The 20,755-nt window shown below is 33.4% G+C and overlaps 1 protein-coding gene across 2 annotated transcripts in view; it reads left to right on the top strand.

Moving 5' to 3' along the window:
• VAMP4 (vesicle associated membrane protein 4) overlaps positions 1-19,029 on the top strand; it is a 41,618-nt gene extending 22,589 nt beyond the window's left edge. For both annotated transcript variants that reach the window (XM_031936885.1, XM_031936884.1), the window contains exons 5-8: positions 9,673-9,773; positions 10,907-10,986; positions 16,006-16,057; positions 17,572-19,029. In XM_031936885.1, coding sequence (XP_031792745.1) covers positions 9,673-9,773; positions 10,907-10,986; positions 16,006-16,057; positions 17,572-17,600 — 262 coding nt within the window. In that variant the 3' untranslated portion in view covers positions 17,601-19,029. The remainder of the gene's footprint in view (positions 1-9,672; positions 9,774-10,906; positions 10,987-16,005; positions 16,058-17,571) is intronic.
• The last annotated feature ends 1,726 nt before the right edge of the window (positions 19,030-20,755 follow it).

Raw genomic sequence — 20,755 nt, 5'->3', positions numbered from 1 at the left:
TCTTATTTTGTGATATTTTACTTATACAAAGGGTTATTATTATTATTAAATAATGTCCAAGTTTAAAAAAAAAAAGGTGGAAGAGAATTACATCCATAGATGAATGAGACTACCTGGTCTGGTGAAGTAACCAGGTGTGTAATTAAAGCAATAATTAGCTATCATCTTAAAAAGGAAACAGCATTCTTAAAGCGCCTATTGTTTTCAACAAGAACAAAGAATAGAAGATACATAGATTTTAGCCATATAGTTTGATAAAATCTGTTATTCTTGTAGAAAAGATGGTTCAATAAAATGAATTGGGAATTGACTGACTTTGCTGTCTATGAAGCATAACCGTTAGGGAATTTAATGTCACCTTGGAAGGGCTCCTTCAGGAGCCTGTTACTGGGAAGTTACACTATTTTTAGCTTTGTTATTTAATATTTTTATCAATACTTGAATGAAAGCATGATGTCATATTTACCAGATTTCTGCCGGGGGATCCACAAAAATCAAACTTTATTCACTTTCATATGTTTGATGTTTTAGCAGTCAGTATTTTAGTTACTCATTTGTCTCTAATTTAATGAGAATTATCTTTGTCTACATTTTACATAATTTCTCCCTTTTGATATCAGATCACGTGTGTTTGTGGGGTTCTTAGGGCAGCTAGGTGGCTCAGGAAGATCTCACTTAATAACTGTGTGACCTTGGACAAGCTACTTGGACTATATTTGTTTCCGTTTCATCAACTATAAAATGAGGATAATAACAGCTCCTGCCTTCTAGGATTGTTGTGAGGATGAAATGAGATGTGTTTAGCACAATATCTGGTAGATACTAGTACCTAGTATATCTACCTTTTTTCTTCTGTTCCCCTTAATGCAGCCCTTCTATATCCTAATAAAGGCTACAATAAATTTGTATACATGCTTAATGATTGCTTTCCTGGATGATGCCATTTTGAGAAGAATTTAAGCATTGCTTCAGTGCTAAAGTGTGAAGACCGTGTATTTTTAAATCAGCAGGAGTCAGGAATTCAGGTTAGGGGAAAATCGTCAGTCTTTATTCTCAGTGAAGAAGGGTCGGAGGTGGAAGAGAATCAGCGATAGCAATGTGTGCAGCTGAGTCAAGAAGCTAGCTAGACTAGCAGCCACACGACCAGCAGCTAGGAGTATGGAACCAAGGTCAGTATCCCCCAGCTTCTCTTCTTGTCTCTGTCTCTGCCTCCACCCACCAAAATCGTCATTTCCTATACAACACATCAGGACTTGCACAGAGAGTGGGCAGGGACCATTCTTTATCCAATCATGTATATTAATAAAGTATAGCCCAATTACTATTTAACCTCACGTACTTGGGACCTCAGTGCATCAACTCAAACCTCAGCCCATTACACTAAAGTGTTTTGTTATTTTAGGGTATATACCCACAAGCATTGTGCTAAAGAGAACATAGACTACATAGGCAATTATTACCTTACAATACTAAAGTAGCACTTTGCTAGTTGGATTCTGCTTAGTGCTTAATTCAAGATAAAATCTGAAAAAATGATCAAATCTTCAGCTTATCAGGGAACAACAATCTGCATTGAGAGAGCACTGTGTTAGAGTGCAAAGAACACTGCCCTAGACCAAGTACCTGCATTCAAATCCCACCACTGAGCTTGGGCAAACATTTGACCTCTTTAGCTTCAGTTTCCTTGTCTCTGTAATGAGAGGAGTGGACTAAGTCACCTGTGAGATTCCTTTTAGCCATTAATCTATGATCCTATGAAGATTTATGGATTATATATTTCTTTTATGATTATGACTTATGGTACTATGACACAGGCAAGAAAATAAGGGGATTGGCAATGCATTTGGAGACCCCTGTTTTCCTCTTTTAAAAACTCTGAATTGTAATCCAATTCAGAAAGAGTCAGTAGAACCCACTGAGAAAAATCACACTATTAAATAGTCTTATCTATTAAGAAAATACCATAATTAACACACTGGTGAACATATTGTTGAGGCTGTGAGGGCCTTGGGCTTGGGCGTCAGGACAACTCTTCCTAAGTTCAAATCTGGCCTCAGATACTTAATAGCTTTGTGACCTGAGCAAGTCACTTTACTCTGCCTCAGTTTCCTTGTGTGTCAGATGTGCTGGAGAAGGAAATGGCTAACCATCCCAGTATCTTTACCAAGAAAATCCCAAATGGGGTTGCGGAGTCAGACATAACTGAAATGATGTTGTTCTCTTAAGGTTTTTGTTTTGATAAATGTAAGATAATACAATTTTTTTCTATTGATAAGTTCCCAATGGCCCTATTATAATGCTTTTATAGTTTCATAGTGATAACTCTTGTTCTTGAAGACTCTTCCAGGATTTACCAAACTGGAAAATTTTCAGATGTTCTGATAAGAAACCATTTTGTTCTAAAGCCTGAGTATGGAGACACTCACTGCCAAGAGGTTGGCCAGGAAGTGATGAATTCTGTGGCCACAATCACCCATGAAATAAAAGTACCAGGTTGACCTTAATCCTGTATGCCCAACGTCTTCCACTTCTTAGTGGAAAAGTGGAAGAAAAGCAGAGAAGCTGCTAAGAAACACAGTTTTTAGGCATCTATAAAGACTGTTGGTATTCTAAATGTGAGATCCATGTGCAGTCAATGAGTTGTCATAATAGTAGATAAACCGGACCATGTCAGTACTGCATTTTTCTAGGTAAATGCAAACAATGTAAATGCAAAAAAATGGAGGAATGGCCCAGGCTTACTTGAAAAAGCAAATTGAGGAAATGGCAGAATTGGTGTCATTGTGTAACCAAGGCCAACAAGAAACAGAATTTCTTGGGATAATTGTTCATATTGTCTTGCTATCACATTTATTTGCAAAGAGGCTATCCCTCAGGTTCTATACCAATATCAGTTGCAGGCCAAGAAGAGATTTTTAAAAAGTCCTGTGGAGAGTTTGACAAGATTGTTGTTAGAACATTCTTTCCCACCTTAGAGTGTAAGATTCTTGGGGGCAGAGACTATTTTTGCTGCTTTTTTTGTATCCAGCACCTAGCACAGTGCCATGTTGGAATATGGTAATTGCTTGATTGTAGCCTAATTGTAGGCCCTGTTAAAATTGTTAACTAGCATGAAGTAATGGATTTTGTCCTAGTTTGAAGTTTAACAGACATTAAGCAAACGTTTTCTTTCAGCAGATAGAAACAACTAAAGTTAGCACCCACTTTGCTTTATGGACGGACCCATGACTTCATTAATGCATGGTAGTGGCCAGGGAATTTAGTATTTGTTCTTAGAAGTGATAATGGAGCCATTGGAATTTAGTGATTAAGGGAGGTGACATGATGTGAATTGTCCTTTAAGAAAATCACATTAGTTTAAAAAAAAAAAAAAAGAAAAGAAAATCACGTTAGTGGATGAATGACAAGAGGACATATTTGAGAGATTTTACAAAGGTGAAATCAATAGGCTTTGGCAACATTAGATTTATTGAATGATTGATGAAATTCTGTCTACCATTAATATAGGAAATTTCTATGACTGGAGATAGGTAGTTGTTCTACGATTTCTTGCCCTAAGTTAATTGAGATCAATGAGAAGTTAACAAGGAAAGCTAAAATGTAAATGAGTTAAGCTCCTCATCCTTGTCCACTGTGCACCTCAACCCCCTTTTACTCCTTGTCTTTCTCTGTCCTGCTTCTTCTCCTTCTGAACAATGGTGACCCAAGGTCTTCTCTTCCCCCCAATTTTGTAGTATTTGACTCAGTACCAGAATTACTGGTTATAGCTTTGGGTTTAGATTGAGGGAGAGTTTTCTTTTCAGAAATAGCATACCAAGTTTTTATCATTCATTAAAGTTAAAGGATTTATTATAAGCACATACTCTGGGCCTAGCACTATACAAGATTCTAGGCGTACTAAGATTAGAACATTTTCCACTCACAAGAAGCTTATATTCTATTGAGAGAAAAGATGAATACATGTGTAAGAGCAATATACATCAATGATTATAAGGTGTGAATAGGAGAGTAATATCTGGAGTCAGATTGTGGACTTTAAATGCCAAATAGAAGAGTTTGTGATTTATAGTTAACAAGAACATTGGAAATTTTTGAGCAGGGAAGTAATCTGAACCAACTGTGTATTAGCATAACCCTTTTGGCAGCTCTAAGGAAGTAAAATTGATTGGATCAACAAGTCTAGGTAGACTTTCGTAGAAAGTCTTGGATAATGAGAGCCTGAATGAGGGTTGATAGTCATGTGAGTGAAGAGAAATATATTAATGTGAATGATAAAGAGCTGGGAACAAAAAAACTAATAGTTGAACATGAGGATTGGGGAAACTGAGGAGGAATTCAGAAATAAACCTGGGTGACTAAAAGGAAAATAGAAGGACTTCATTGTAGTAGAGAAATTCAAAAGAGAGTTGAGTTTTGGGGAAAACATAATGAGTTCTGTTTTGCTTGTTTTGAGTTTGAGATATTTGTGGGACTTATGGTTCAAGGTGTCCAAAAGATAAAATTATACTGTTCCCTTTTCTGAGCATTTGAGAAAACATTTGAGTACAGGGTATAGTCCCAGAAACTGTTCTCATCTACTTATTGGAGAGGTTTGCCTTAAGATAGTGTTACTTATTGCCCTCCAATAATTTTCTTTTCTAAGAGGGGAACTTTTCCTCCCTAGTATGAATGAAGGAACAGGCAGGCAAAATAGGCATGCAGACAATTTTCAAGGTCCTTCTTGGATCTTTTACCCACTGTGGATTATCTATACCACTGTTGACATGATTGATTGAGTCTTGACTATCTCAAAATGATTAAGACTAGAAATAATTTAATATTTGCTGTGGAAATGTGAGAATCATTTCTTAGGTCAGTTTTATTAGACCTTATGGTAGACAAGAATACTGTTTTCCCACTTTGAAATTTGCCAAATATACCCAGAAAAATAAAAAAGAAAAAGAAAAATAGTTCATTGGTCATAAATAAGTTTGTTTGGGAGAAGATAATGACCATCATAAAGTTACATAAACTATAAAGCACAACTACTGGATTTTTCTTTGTTATTCCTTAGAATTCTTTTATAGAGTCATATAAAGCACAAAACTCAGAATTTTTGTATAAATTATTGCATGACTGAAATTTCTAGCTCTTAAAGTAAGCTTTTTTTTTTTTTTTTGCTATGCTCAAAAACTGAATAGTTTAGTGGTTATGTATCAGGCTTTGAAAACAGCATTAAAAAAGAGGACACATTTTGGATTTCATGGGCTTCTCATCTTCCTTGACTTGGAGATTGTATTTTTTTTATTAAAGCCTCTGGTTCCCAGTTACAACTTTGAAAGGCAGTTCAGAACAGTGGTGAGAGATGGCCTCTGAACAAAAGACTTGAGGCTATACTAGTCCCATTACATATGATCCCTTTTTACTATTGTCATTAGGCTTCTGACTGTTCTCTTGTGGAATTCTGGGGGAAAAGTACTTGCCTTTTTTTTTTTTTTTTTTTTTTTTTTTTTTTTTTTTTTAATAGCCTTTTATTTACAGGATATATGCATGGGTAACTTTATAGCATTAACAATTGCCAAACCTCTTGTTCCAATTTTTCACCTCTTACCCCCCCACCCCCTCCCCTAGATGGCAGGATGACCAGTAGATGTTAAATATATTAAAATATAAATTAGATACACAATAAGTATACATGACCAAAACATTATTTTGCTGTACAAAAAAAATCAGACTCTGAAATATTAGTACTTGCCTTTTTTGATCATTATTTGATCTGGTGTGAATTTTGTTAGAATAGGAATATGGGAGTTGGACAATCAGACAACCATCTTGAATCAAAAAACTTGAGAAACAGAAAGATCTTAACCTAATCTTAGAAAAAGAAGAATCGTGATAAACCATAAGTGAGCTGCCAAGGTGTTGGAGAAAACTTGGGGGAAATTTGTGCCAAATAGGTTTATAAGCAAATCCTATGAAATATTTTTTAAAAATCATACTTCACAAGATTTATTTTCCTTTACTCCTTTGATATGAGAAACCCAAACCTAATATTCCAACCAGAGGAATCAGAGGGAGATAAAAAGTTTTACTAATGGCTACTGATGCAAAATTTTATAATAAATTCTCACAAGGAGTACAGCAATAGAGTCAGAAAATAGTTCAATGCAATAAAATTTTAGTCTTGCCAGATATAAACCTGGTTAATTCCTATTTGAAAAATAACTAACATAATCACACAAACAGTAAGTATGTAGTTATTTCAGTAGATGCAGAAAGGGCTTTTTGACAAAATATAGAACTCATTTGTGGTAGATTCTCTTAAGTGCACAGAAATAAAATGCTTTAATATGATTTTTTAAAAAGCATTTAAGATCAAGGATTAACATTATTTGTAATGAACACTAGAAACTTTTTCAGTACAAAGAGGGTATAAATAAAATCTTTCTCCTCTCCAAGTTAGTTTGGCATGGTTATAGAAATATAACTTGGCATACTTATAGAAATGCCAGCCACATCAATAAGACTAGAACAAAATGAAAGGCAGATATTGACAAAGTGGAGACAAAATTAAATCTAAGTATACAACAGTATACTTAGAAAATCTCAGATTCAGAGATGAAACCAATTATGATGATTAAAAACTTTACTAACTCTTCAAAACAGAGAAAGAAATGATCATAGGAATTCCATTTGAAATAACTAAAATACATAAAATATATGAGTTAAATTAATAATAGCCAGGGGAAAATGAAAAAAGCACTGGATTTGACACCAGAAAACTTGAATTCAAATCCCAGTTCTTCACTTACTGCCTATGACCTTGGGCAGAATACTCAATCTCATTGGGTCTTAATTTTCTCATTCTAAATATGGACTTGCATATGAAAAAATGCTCTAAATCACTATTGATCAGAGAAATGCAAATTATGATAACTCTGAGGTATCACTACATATCTCTCAGATTGGCTAAGATAATGATAAATGTTGGAGGGGATGTAGGAAAATACATTGTTGGAGTTGTGAATTGATCAACCATTCTGGAGATCAATTTGGAGCTATGCCCAAAGTAGCAGAGAACTGGAAACTGAGTGAATGACCCAGCATTTAGGGAATGGTTGAATAAGTTATAGTTTATGAATGTTATAGAATATTATTGTTCTGTAAGAAAGGATCATCAGGATAATATCTTTAAAGGCCTTTGTAAATCATAAGACTCTATATCTGCTAGCTATTTTTATTATTTAGTGCTTCACTTGATGTTGACTCATTGGATCCTTGAATGGAGTTATTTTTATGGTCTTATGCATTCATGGAGTTTTATATATGCTAAAAATGAAAGGTAACTTCATTTGGTAAGGTAGCCTTTATTGCTACATTTTGTTCTACTAAGTCAAATGTTTTTTAGTAATAGACAAATTAGAGTGGGATCTTACATTCTCAGTATTATTCCCCAGATGGGTGACTGTACAAATGTGGTCTGCTATAGAAAATTCTTAATAAAAGCTTGTCTATTCCCTTTTCATAAATTCTATGATTCTCAAAGGTTTTATAGAGATGAGGAAGGTGATCAGTAGATTTTTGTTTGCTCACATTTCCTTGGTTGCTTTATTTTAATAGGCTGGGTTGGTAATAGTGCTTTTCGTGATCTTTTTAATTGTTTTAGATTTGTCCATTCTCTTGTGGATGTTTTAAAAATTGTTTTATCTTGAGAGGCGGTGAAGAATAGTGGACAGATAAATAGCCTTGAAGACCTGAGTTCAAATTCCATCTCTAATACATACTGGACAGTGTGACCCTACAACTTTCTGTGTCCCAGACAACTTTCTAAGAGTATAAGTTGCAGAAATTATACCATTTTATATTGGTTGGAGGAATTTCCCTTCTGGGAAACTACACCAATTAAATCATAAGTCTGGGGATGGGGAGAATTACATTACAGTCTATGTGGATTATTTTTGTATGTGCACTTGCTTAAATCCCCACTTCCAATTTCTGCATCTTAAGTCTCATTGCCAATTCTTGATGTGATTTATAGCTACTAAGTGAAATAAATTGTTAACAGAAATTCTGGTCAAATCATTTCATTTTATATCTATTTGTTATCTTCTTTGCAGTTTCTTCTTTTGGCGTGAGCTAGGTCCCATAATGAGAACTAAGTAATCTCGTTCTTCCCTCATTTGCTTTTTAATGTTTTATGAGGCAGTACTGCTTGTAATTTTTCATTTCTCCCAGTAATATTTTGCTTATTACCTTTTACTCTAAACTTTTATTGTACCTCTTCTTTTCAAGATCAACTGGCTAAGCCATTTTGTAAATTTTTTTAGTTTCTTCATTATAGTGATTCTTTTGCATTGCTTCATATTCTCTAAGAAAAGTGGTAAGGAGTCTACAACTTATTTAAATAATAGGGTCTAGATAGAGTTACTATAATCGCAAACAATATCATTTTTATTGTAAGCTAAGTATTTTTTAAATCTTTAACAGATCAGTATTGATCAATCTATATTTGATACAGCCACTGCATATCTTTGGTGATTTGTACCATATCCTGCAATATTGAAACACTCAGCTATTGATTGGATGAGTTCATTTTTAGGATTATCCTATGTTGTTTATCTTTCCTACAGTAGCTAACCCTGAAGGCGCTTAACTCAATTATTTGTTCACAAAGATCAGTCAAGATAATCATAAATTATCAGTCAAGATTAAGATTTGCAGATCAGGGCTTTCTCTCTGAGATTACTTTCCATTTACCTTATAAGTGTCTTGTTTGTATGTTGTCTCTGCCATAAGAATGTAAACTTCTTGAGGATTGGACTGTTTTTGCCTTTCTTTGTTTTTTCAGTACTTAGCACAGTGCGTGGCACATAGTAAATGCTTAATAAATTATTGTTGATAGACTGACTCTGTAGGGACAGCAAGGTAATTCTACTTTGGGGTCTGCAAGAGTCTCTGATGAGATTGCAGAATGAAAATAAAATGGAGTAGAGTTCTTCTTGTCTAATTAAGCTTGGAAAAAATCCTTTCTCTAACCTAGCAATGATGTAAGGTTTGGAGTCAGGGAAATTTGGTAGAAAGAATGACCAGAAATCCTAAGGAAGTTCTGTAGAGCAGAGGTGTCAAACTTAACAGTAAATGGCCCACAGATGGATTTCCCAGTGTGACTTGTGCCAGATTAAAATGTAATTGGGAAATCTTTAACAAAATAAAAACATAGCACAACTTAGATAATGTTAATTTGTGGTTTTCTACATTAATATAGCCATTTCTTTCTAAGTTTGATACCACTGAACAAGATTAGGAAGTAACAAATGGAGTATAGTCTGTATCTTTGGAGGTAATGTCATTAGATCACAGGTGTGTCCAGGTAACGTCATAGAGCAGTGATGTCAAATGCAAATAAACACTGCTTCCTGCAAACTGCATGTTAATATAGAAAATTACAAATTAACGTAATCTTTGTTGTATTTCATTTTCATTTCTTTTGTTAAATAATTCCCAACTACATTTTAATCTTGTTCTCTGTTGCCTGGTGTTTGACACTTCTATCCTAGACTCTATTAATATGGATAATATTGGGGGGTTGAGCATTTATTTTCTTCTTTTTATCAATTAGTGGTTAGAAAAAACATCTGTTTCTAAGGAGAGAGAAATAATGTTGTGCTTTACATCTTTTTTTTTTTAATCTAGTGTACAGAATCAGGTGGATGAAGTAATTGATGTCATGCAAGAAAATATTACAAAAGTAATTGAAAGAGGAGAAAGACTGGATGAACTACAAGACAAATCAGGTGTGAATATATTTTTATAATGAATATTTTTATTCATATTTTGGTGTTTTATATTTAACATACAACATTAGCATAAATAATTTAAAATTAAGAATAGGTTATATGATTAAATGTTGCTAGCATTTTTCCAAGTAAAACATTTGATGTATATTTAAGTAAAATCTTTTTACTAACCCCTCATTTTTTCATTATTCCATGTAAATTAGATGTCAGGTATTTAGTTGATTATCTCCTAAAAAGTAAAGATCAGAGTTGAGGGAAAAAGATATCTTTTGAGTAAGAGTTAATTTTCTTCTAGAATTCTAATAGAATTTCTGCTTTGGATAACTAAAAGAGTGAGAGGGGCTTCTGATTACTTCTGCTCACTAGTTACTTTGTATCTGCTAAGCTTTTCTGACCTTCATATGCTTTGTTCTGCTGGTCCTGCTTTGGTTACCTTCATGTACCCACAGATTTGATTCCTTATATGGTATTTATATATAATTAATAGATAGTCTGTCCTTTGTGGATTTGTTTGATCAAGTAACTTGTTTGTTTATCTAAAATTCATGGGTTTGGTTCAGTGCAGTTCCCAACATTTTCTAGCTTAAACTATTAAACTATTTTTTTCTTTATTAAAGCTTTTTATTTTTCAAAACACATGCATGGACAATTCTTCAACATTAGCCCTTGCAAAACCTTGTATTCCAATTCCCTCCCTCCCCTAGATGGCAAGTAGTCCAATATATGTTAAACATGATTAAACCATTTTCTTGTCTAAATTTCTAATCACTTAAACACTTAAGCCACTTGCCTTTTAATAACATTTCCTCAGCAAAGTTAGTATTTTGGTGATAAAGATTTGTAGTCATTCACTCAACAATCACTTATTAATCCCCTATTGTTTGTAAAGTTATTCCCTAGTTCATATAAATTAACAACATAAACCATAATTTTTGAAATTCTGTTATTTGGAATAGATATTGTAATATGTCTTTGGGGATGATTTTATACTTGTAATTAACTTATAATTTACACTTGTAATTAACAGGGAGTAAGTTTGCTGAACTAAAAATTGAGGTTTTCTTGACCTTGTGTAACATAAAGATATCTGTTGTGTCTCTTAATCATTCTCTATCTTCTCTGTGATTTAGAAAGCTTATCAGATAATGCAACAGCTTTTAGCAACAGATCAAAACAGCTTCGAAGACAAATGTGGTGGCGTGGATGCAAAGTAAGTACATGGGAAGGTGCTGGTTATCATCATGTAGTGAAGTAGAACAGTAAAAAAAAGGTGTGATAAATCCTGTTGTGGCATTGGGAAGCAGAAAGAATTCAAGAACCCTTTCAAAAGATGAGCTGCACATTTCTTTTATACAACATAATACACAGGATCTTTTCAATAGCTTATTCCCTCTAGATAGATTTATCATATTAGAAAAACTGTAGCCCTCGAGAGTTTTTTCACATTGTGCCTTCCCTTTAAAGACAATTCACAGATTTAAAAATGGATTTTTTTTTATTGTGGAGTGTTTAATTAAAAATTTAATTTTGAACATTAGTACAGTGAATGCAGTTGTTATTTGTTTGTTTTTTCAGTAATATTTGATTATTCTTGACACCATTTGGGATTTTCTTGGCAGATACCTGAGTGGTTTGTCATTCCTTCTCAGCTCATTTGACAGATGAGGAAACTAAGTGCCAGATTTGAGTCTAGGGCAGCTATTCCATCCACAATCTATCTACTGCGCCTCTTAACTGCCCCTATTTGTTTAATTATATTTAAATTAATTTCATTATACAAAATATAACAATTTTCAGTCACTCCCTATAAGTTCTTATCAGGATTCTTAAAGGTCTAGTCATTCTTTCCCCTGATTTTTTAATTGATGTCTTTTCTTTTAATTTTACATTCATTTCTGAATTTACATATTCCCCTTCTCATAACAATGATCAAAAAGTGGGGAAAAAAAAAAGGTCAGCAAAATCAACCATCACATTGATTTTGTTTCCAGTATATGCAATTTTGTATGTCTGTAGTTCTCTACCTAAAAATGCAACTGAGAAGAAATGATATTGTTATTTTAAATGAACATACAGAAAAGAGAAGGAAAAATAACAATGTTAAAATCAATTATTGGACAAATTCATTTTTAGCAAAAATCTTAAGTATCCAACATTATTGTAGCCAATTTTGCTAGTCTCACAGAAATTTTTAACAGGTAAAAGTATATTTATAAAGACATGCCTGCAGAAATTTTTGTGTGAACCTCTTTAATTTAGTTTGACTACCAAGCATTGGAGGAAACATTTCTTTTATGTGTAAATGATGACTTTGAAATTTCATGGTACCAAATCCCTCATTTCTCCCTTTGACCTATTTGTTATTCTTGGATTTCTTTTAGAACTTTAGAGATTTATTCCTTGTTGTTGTTAGTGCCTGTTACAGACACAAATCCCATATTTGGGATTAACAGTATTTTTCTGCTTTCTCTGCTCATTACTTCCCTGATTGTCAGGTTGCTTTGCCAATTTAAGCTGCCTCTCCATTTTTCTGTGTTACCCCATTGCTTCTATATTGATAATGAAGTTCTAAAGCCTCAATGACTTTTTCAGTTGAGCAAGATTTCATTGAAGATTACTTATAAACTCTCTGTTTCTCATCTGTAAAATGAAGTTGTTACTTTCTGATCTCTAATCTTCCAGCTTTGAAGCTGATTATCTTAACTGAAACCTTATTATAAGATCTATCCATCCAAGACTAATGATTAAATTCCTTTGCCCAGAGTTTAAGATTAGTCTGTATTGTGGTGAATTCCACTGGTTTGCATTATAGGAAGGATCCAGAGAGATTAAAAAAAAGTAAATCTGAAATAATTTTATAAAATAATTGAGAAATTATTGCATTTTAGAAGAGCTTTTAAATTTTTTTTTTCATTTTCCTGAACTTTTGACTCCTAGTTTAAATTGGCGCCCTTTCCCTTTCTTCCTCATACACAGATACAATACAACTATTGTTGCAATTAGGCATTCCCTGGCAGAGTTATATATTCCAAGAAGAAAACACTATTCATTGAAGTATTTTAAAAGTTATGTAAGAATTCCCTTTCCTATCTTATGAATTTTGAGTGTAGCACAAATTGACAGAATATGTCTTTTGTGTAAGGTTATAAAACTTAGAATTTAGTTCCATATCAACTTAATATTCAGACAAAAAGTTTTAAAGCACTTAACTCTTCAAATGTGGCACTTTTTCTATCTGGCTTGATTCTCTGTATTTTTTCCTCAGTTATAATAATTTAATCATAATCAAATATCTACAGGACATCCTTTAGGTCTTTTTGGTTTTGGAGATCTATGTGTATGTGTGTACGTACACACACACACACACACACACACACACACACACCAGAATATTGAATCTGATTGCTAATTTGCCTTTTAAGAGATTTTCCGTAAGGTCCTAGAAGATTACAATTTGGTACCAGAAAAAAAATTTTTTTTTGCCTGATTATAGTTCTATGTATTCTATTCAGTATGAAGTAGTTCGCATTGTTTACAGACATTTTTACTGAAAGTCCTCTATTTAGAGTCATCAAGAAAAATCAGTTTTTGAGTTCATTGTTCAGTGTCAAGCAATCAGCGGAACATTTTCAAATACATATAAAGAAATACTATATGATAGGCTGGGCCTAAGTCAGGCCCCTATAATTTAGGTTTCATTTTGGAATGTGATATATAACCTGTAACAAATTGCTTACTGTCAAAATTTTATTTAAAAAAGAATATTAATATTATGTGTAGTTGAAAACATAAAATATTATTTAAAAAATACTGGAATGTGAGACATTTAACAGTAAAAGGAGATAGTTACCCACAGCAAGAGAAGAATATTCCACAAGGCTGTGCATCAAGGACACTGCAAGTTGATTCATCTGACTGAAGAGCGCCTGCTTCTGAGCTCCCTAGCATGGGGTGCTAGCCAAATCTTCAGTCTCGACTGAAGCACTTAGGATTGTCTTGATTCCAGCAACCAGGAAGTGGTCAGCTGCCAAGATTTTATTTCTTTGAGTCAGTCAGGTCTCAAGAATGATTTCAACAATATACTTTAAGGCAAAGTTAGCCTTTCTCAAGTTGTGTGAAGAAGGAAATTAAATATTACAGAAATTATAGAAAATTTTTCTCAAGGGCTTTTTTTTTTTTAGTCATCAAAAAAATAAATTTATGAATTCACTTTCAGTGTTTAGCAATCAGTGTGACATTTTCAAATGCACATGTAAAGAGAGAGTGAGGATATTGGTCTCACCAAAACCTGTGACTGACTAAGTTAGTTGTTAACATTCCCATTCCTCTCCCACATGTCTTCTTTCTCTTGATTGCATCACCATCCTTCCATTTATTGAGGTTCACAACATTGGTGTCATCCTGAACTTGATTCTCACTCACCTCCTTTTTCTGCTTTGGGGCCAAATCTTTCCAGTTCCATCTGTGCAGCATTGGCCAAATATTTTCTCCTCTTTCACTCACATGGCCACTAGTCTAGTTCAGGCCTTCATCATCTCTTAATCTGGATGATTGCAATAGTTTTCTTGTTGTATCCTTCCTTCATACAGAATCATTTAGAAGAAATGATCTATGTTATGCTCTTACTCTATAAAGTCACTACAAACCTACTATCACTAGGATCAGATAGAAAGTTTTGTCTTGAGCATTTCCCATGGTCTGATTTTTTTGCTTCTTTTCCAGCATCACTGTACATCACTCTCCTCCAAACACTCTAAGTAAAGCCTGATAAACTGGTCTTCTTGCTCTTCCTATTACATTCCATCTATGATTTCCACGTCTTTGCAATGGTTGTCCACTATTCCCACAATGTACTTTTCCTCCTCTTCCATTTCTTGGAATCGTTCGTTTTTACCAAGACTCCTCTCCAGTCCAGTAGTGTACATGAGGTTTTTCCTGTTCCTCTCTATTAGAGCATTCTTCCCCCACTTCACACTATTTTGTACATGTACATGTTGGTTCCTCTGTTAGAATGTAAAATCCTTGAGAGCAGTCTACATAGCATAGACACTTAATAAATCCTTGGTGATTATTTAAAATTATTAAGTGATTTCCCCAGAATCAATCACATAGCTAATAGGAGCAATGTTTGCTGGAACAAAACTCAATTGTGTCTCCTATTTCATATCACCTTAGGTAAATCACTTAAAATGTTCATCTGAAGATTTTGTAGAAAACAACATAAGAAAATGAAAATAATTTAATAAAAATTATCATTCACTTTGAAGCTATAAATATGTCTTTCATCCTTATCCTATGTATGTTCTAGTTAAAATTTTAGGTTCCTTTAAAAATCAACATTTGTCTACCCCTTTGGTCAGAAGGGCTATAGTATTTATATATGACCAGAGCCCCCACATGTTAGGAATGTCCCACAATGTCATTGCTTTGATCAAGTTTCATAGTGTTGTTCTGAAACGTTATAATCAAACCATACTGTAATAACTTTCTTCCTCCTCCCCCCATTACACTATTCTAGTTTCTCATTTCTCAACTCCGCTGAGCTGTGCCCCTTTTGAGCCTTAGGACCCTGATGGTGCCTTCCTCCCATTATGTTCTGTGCCCATCTTCTCAGCATTCTATACCCCTGGCTGTGCTCTAGCTTTCCACCCCTGGTTCTTCTTAGCCATGGTGACAGGCGCCACCTCTAGAACTCTACTTAACTCATTCTAGGTGCAGTGGCCTTTTGTACCTCTGGGGAGGCATCCCAATATTCCTCACTTGTTTTGCTCTGTGCTATTTGTTTAGCAGCATATCTCTTGTCCCTGGAATCTTTTTGGGCCTTTTAGAATATTATGGGTTGAAAGCTTAAGAAATTTTCACAACCATGAGAACAAATGGATCTATCACTTCTCTTAACACTTCCTGTAAACTGGATTAAGTTAATTCATCTGAGGGCCAAAAATTCCCTATTCTTTGAATTATAGCTTCAATCTTCACAATAATTTACAAGGATCTGACTTAAAGTAATGATTTTATAGCTTTGCAAAATTCAATCTTGTGCAGATTACTGTATTTATTAAAGCAACCAAAAAAACCCAACAAAACTATAAGTGAAAATAAATTTTAATTAGTAAAAACAACTTATTTCTGGGTCATTAACTGAGATTTCACTGATTTTTTTTTTAAAGCTTCCTTGTTCATTACTAGCAAATATTAATGATTTTCCATGTTTTTTGTTGTGTTACAGATGAAGGCCATCATGGCTCTAGTTGCTGTTATCCTTTTGCTGGTGATTATCAGTAAGTGTTGATAGCTCTTGGGAGAGAATATTGTAAAATATCCATTGGAGTTAAGTTTAATTTGCTTTTCATTTTTATCCAGTTGATGTAACAGAACTAAATAAAAAGTATGTCATTTATACAGTTAGAAATATGATTTCTTGTACTCTAGACCAAAGCATTGACTCTACCCTGTTGTTTAGCTTCATGTATTCTCTTGATGAAAATAATGTACTTTGATTCAAGAATGGACGAATATTGTCAGGGCTTTTCAGTATTGATTCTTACATTTGATTGTCTATTTATTTAGACTTTGTCTTTTTGAAGGTTGAGCAAGAAAGTTAAATCTATCTCAATTTCTCCATTTATAAAATAAGGTTATTTTTGCTTTTCATGAATATTTTAAAATTTGAAATTTCCTCATGATAGTCTTTTGAAGAACTCTAATTTGGTATTTATTATTTGTTAGTATATAGCATCTCCCATTTTGTTAGGTAAGGTCAAAGATAAAAGTTAAAGACCCAAAAACCTTTGTGCCTTACCTTCTCTTTCACTGTCACCAAAGGTGGATAGTCAAATGTAATGTGAACATGTCCAGTTTTGTTCACTCTTACTTGCCCCACATATGTAATCGATTGCCACATCATGTCATTTCTATGTCAACATCTTTGATAACCTCCCTGTACTCACACAGCAACTACCTCTATTCAGGCGTCTTGCCTGAACAATTGAAGCAATCTTCTAATTTGTCTCTTGCCTCAAGCATTTCTCTACATGAATTTGTCTTCCATATAGCTGCCAAAGAAATTTTTTTTAAGCATAGATGTGATTTTGTTACTCTTTCACTCATTAAATTCTAGAGACAGCCTCTTTTAAGAGTAACTATAAACTCCTCTTTTGCAATTTAGGGGCCAACAGAACTGGCTTTCCATCTCCATCTCTGGGCCTTTTTACAAGTTAACTCTCTTGCTTAGGATGCTTTCCTCTTCATCTCCTATTCCTAGAATCCTTAGTTTCCTTCAAAACTAAACTCAGGTGTATCTTCTATATGAATCTTTCCTATCTGTTACTGTTGGGATCCCACACAATCACAATGCCTTTTTTTTTTTTTTTTTTTTTTTTTATTTAATAGCCTTTAATTTACAGGATATATATACATGGGTAACTTTACAGCATTAACAATTGCCAAGCCTCTTGTTCCAATTTTTCACCTCTTACCCCCCCCCCCCCCCCCCCCCCCTAAATGGCAGGATGACCAGTAGATGTTAAATATATTAAAATATAACTTAGATACACAATAAGTATACATGACCACAACATTATTTTAATGCCTTTTGTTTTGTATGGTTCGCAGATATCTACATTTAACTACATTTTGTAGATATCTACAGTTTTATATATTGTCTTACCCAATTGATTGTAAGTTCTGTGAGAACAGAAACTTCTTTACTTTTGTTTTTGAATTACAATTGCTGGGACTTCAGAAATGCTTTTTAATGACTTGACATACCATTGGTTTCTTTTTTTTCTTATAGTTCCTATTGTCCTGAAATATCGGACTTGATTCAGTGACCAGAGATCGCCAATAAAACCATTCTGGGACAAGTTTAAAAAAAAAAAAGAAGAAGAAGAAGATTGCTGCATAATTTAAGAAATATGTATATGACTTTCAAAAATGTTTTTTCCCAAGAAGTAAAAAGAGGCAAGTGTCCAGTTCAGATTGGAGCATTGACAAGTTCCTGGTAGCCTCCTCTGTTTCACTAAAATATGCTCTCATTAATTTATTTTTAAAACAGAAACATCTACTTTGCCATATTATAGGAGTCTAATTTGAAACTAGATACTTGCCAATACGTTATTTGTATATAGAGTTAAACATTGATGATGATATTTATAATTTAACACAATTTCCTACTGTAAACTAGAGAGGTGGGGATTTATTGCATCAAGTTCAGGGATAGGGTGGGACATAAGAGATGAAACATTATGTAAAAAGGAATGGTAACGATTCAGTTAATAATTACAAAATGTATACTTTTTCTCATGTAAAAACATTAGATTTTGGAAATAGCTTCCATATATTTATGAAGAAACTAATGTTTTAAATACTGCTACTTTCAACTGTGACTAAAGACATTCCAGTAAACCTATTTTGCCTGTATGTAGAATTTGTGAAAACTTTTTTTTTTTTTTTTTTTTTACTTTGAGGCTACAGTAATGTATTCTGATCAATCCTAAAGCACAGTCTCACACAATTAAGGTAGGAAATGAGATTGAAGGAAAAGTGAGTTATCAGTGGAATGTTTGAGAATAATGGCTCCCACATATGGACACATTGCAATAAAAAATAGCCAACTTTCATTTCTCTCCAATAATAATTGGAAAGAAATTAAGAGATGATTAATAAAGGAAATCTATTTTTGTTCCACTTTTTGCCCTCAACAAACCCTCTTTCCAGAGCTGCTAACAAGTAACAAAGACAGTTGTTTTGACTTTGACCACTTTTCCTTGCTTACCATCTATTCTCTAATAGAAGTGGTAATTTGCCACAAGATGGCCAAAAAGCAAGTAGCAGGACCTAGGAGAAACTTCCAGGAGTCTTGAGTAATCCACAGATGGGATCATCTGTACCTGAAAAATCACGTGTTGGTTAACATTGAAAGTTTTAACTTTTTTCTTGACCTATTTTCACTTAATAAATAGAGACAGGTTATGAGATTTTTAAAAAGCTTAATCTAAGTTGTGCTAACATAGTTATGTTCTTCATGCATGCCAAAAAGAAAATAAAAAAACCCATTTAAAAGCACAGTGAAGTTCCACAATGAAAACTGAATGATTTTACAAGAGCTTTGTCTAAGCATCCTTGTGTCTAGAAGTCACTTCTTCACACATTTTAACAATAAAGTAAGTTATGAGATGGAAAATGGCAATATGTAGTAAAGAAAATGAGTCTATAGATTACTTATTTTAGGAAATTGTGTTGCTACAAAATATATGAAATATAGAATTCATTTATTTGATTCTTTAGAGTCAGTACTAAGAAGAACTGTTCTGTTTAGAATGGAGAGAATATGAAGAGAGGAAGCAAAGTAAGGAATATTCGGGATACCTGCAAGTGATGAAAACACTAAATATTATTGCTATATTTTGTAATTTGCTAATAGCATTTTTAAAGAACCATTTCTAATTCCAGAGATAAATATCTGTGTACTATAAAATATTCCCTGGCTTCTTTTTTGAGATAACAGCTAGTAGGAACTTGGTTTGGGATTTTGTTGACAAAAGAAATAATTTTACCTTTAGATTTAAAATCAAGATAGTAAGCATTTTTATGGAAGCAACTAATGACTCTACATAAGACAAAAGCAATGCTGATTTAGTCCAATTTTGGTTCATTGTAAGGAACCTCTTCTTGACAAAGGTATCTGAAAGTAGAATAGGATATCTTGGGAGATAGTGAGTTCCTTTTGGTGGGTTATCTTAAACAAAGGCTCACTAGTTAACTTGGAAATGTAAAGGGGATTTCTGTTTTAAATGGGTGATTTTGGAGGTCCCTTCCAATACTATAATAATAACTGAGTGGGCAAAATAATGATTTGTGTTCATCATTCAATGGATTTGCAAGTCTTGACTTGTGTAGAAAAAAACCTTAACAGATGGTACCTCTTAGAACCAAGATGATCAGCATGGATATTTTTTAGTAAATTTGTGTGGAAATTTGGTCTGTCCTTTATTTATATTAGTAAAGGCAAAAGATACTTCAGGTTACATAGGATCTGCATTTTCAATGTTGACTCTAGTGGAGAGAAAGTTACCACTTTTAAAAAAAATAAAGGAAATATGAGTTTTAAAATGTAGTCATATTTTGCACTTTCAAATATTGCAAGGTTGGTGTCAAGGATCTTATTATCTGCTAAATTTTATAATGGTGCTAATTTGCATTTTTATTTCCTTGTTCATCATTGTCCATTATGTTTTTTAAATGGTCCATTTTGTGATGTGTTATAGTTATAACACATAGTTATAATTTTATAGTTATATCCCAGTTTAAAGTGAAGAAATGGAGGAAGAAAAATATGGTTCTGATTACTTGCTTTCCCCACTCTTTTCCTTAGCTACTCCTTTTTTTTTTTTTTTCATTCAACAGCTAGGCTGGTCCTGTCCATGACAGTGGAGGTTCATTACCATTATCTGGGGTAGTAGAGAATCAGTAGGGAAAAAAACTAAAGAGTTCTGCAAATTCTAGGTTACTAATGGTCTCTGAAGTCAGGGACTCCTCCAAGTGACCATGTGATCTAGAGCATGATCTTAATGATTTATGCTCTAGTTGTATAAAACTAAACAATCTACTGGAACATTATACTTATAAACAGATTCATAGCATGTTCTTCATTGTAATAGTAATGCTCAGGCTGTATTATTATCTTTTTTTTTCTACTGAACACATCTAATTGAATAATGTTCTTTTTGTAAACAGGGATATATATTTTTTTACTTTTAAGTACCAAGATATTAAATGAAAAATTATGAAGTGTCTGTTAGAGGAAAAGGTAATACAGACATTTAGTGTGCATTTAAGTAATTCATTTTAGTGACACTAGACATTACTGATTATTGAGCTGAATGTGGAAGTTAACATTAACTTGAAAGGACATTGTGTATATCTTTTAGTATTTGTCTGACAACAACTTTTTTGAGTTTTTAGAAATATTTTCTTCT

The sequence above is a fragment of the Sarcophilus harrisii genome, chromosome 4, assembly GCF_902635505.1.
Source record: "Sarcophilus harrisii chromosome 4, mSarHar1.11, whole genome shotgun sequence".
Classification (NCBI taxonomy): domain Eukaryota; kingdom Metazoa; phylum Chordata; class Mammalia; order Dasyuromorphia; family Dasyuridae; genus Sarcophilus; species Sarcophilus harrisii.
Note: the sequence above shows the minus strand (reverse complement) of the source record. Positions and strands in the feature narration are given on the sequence as shown.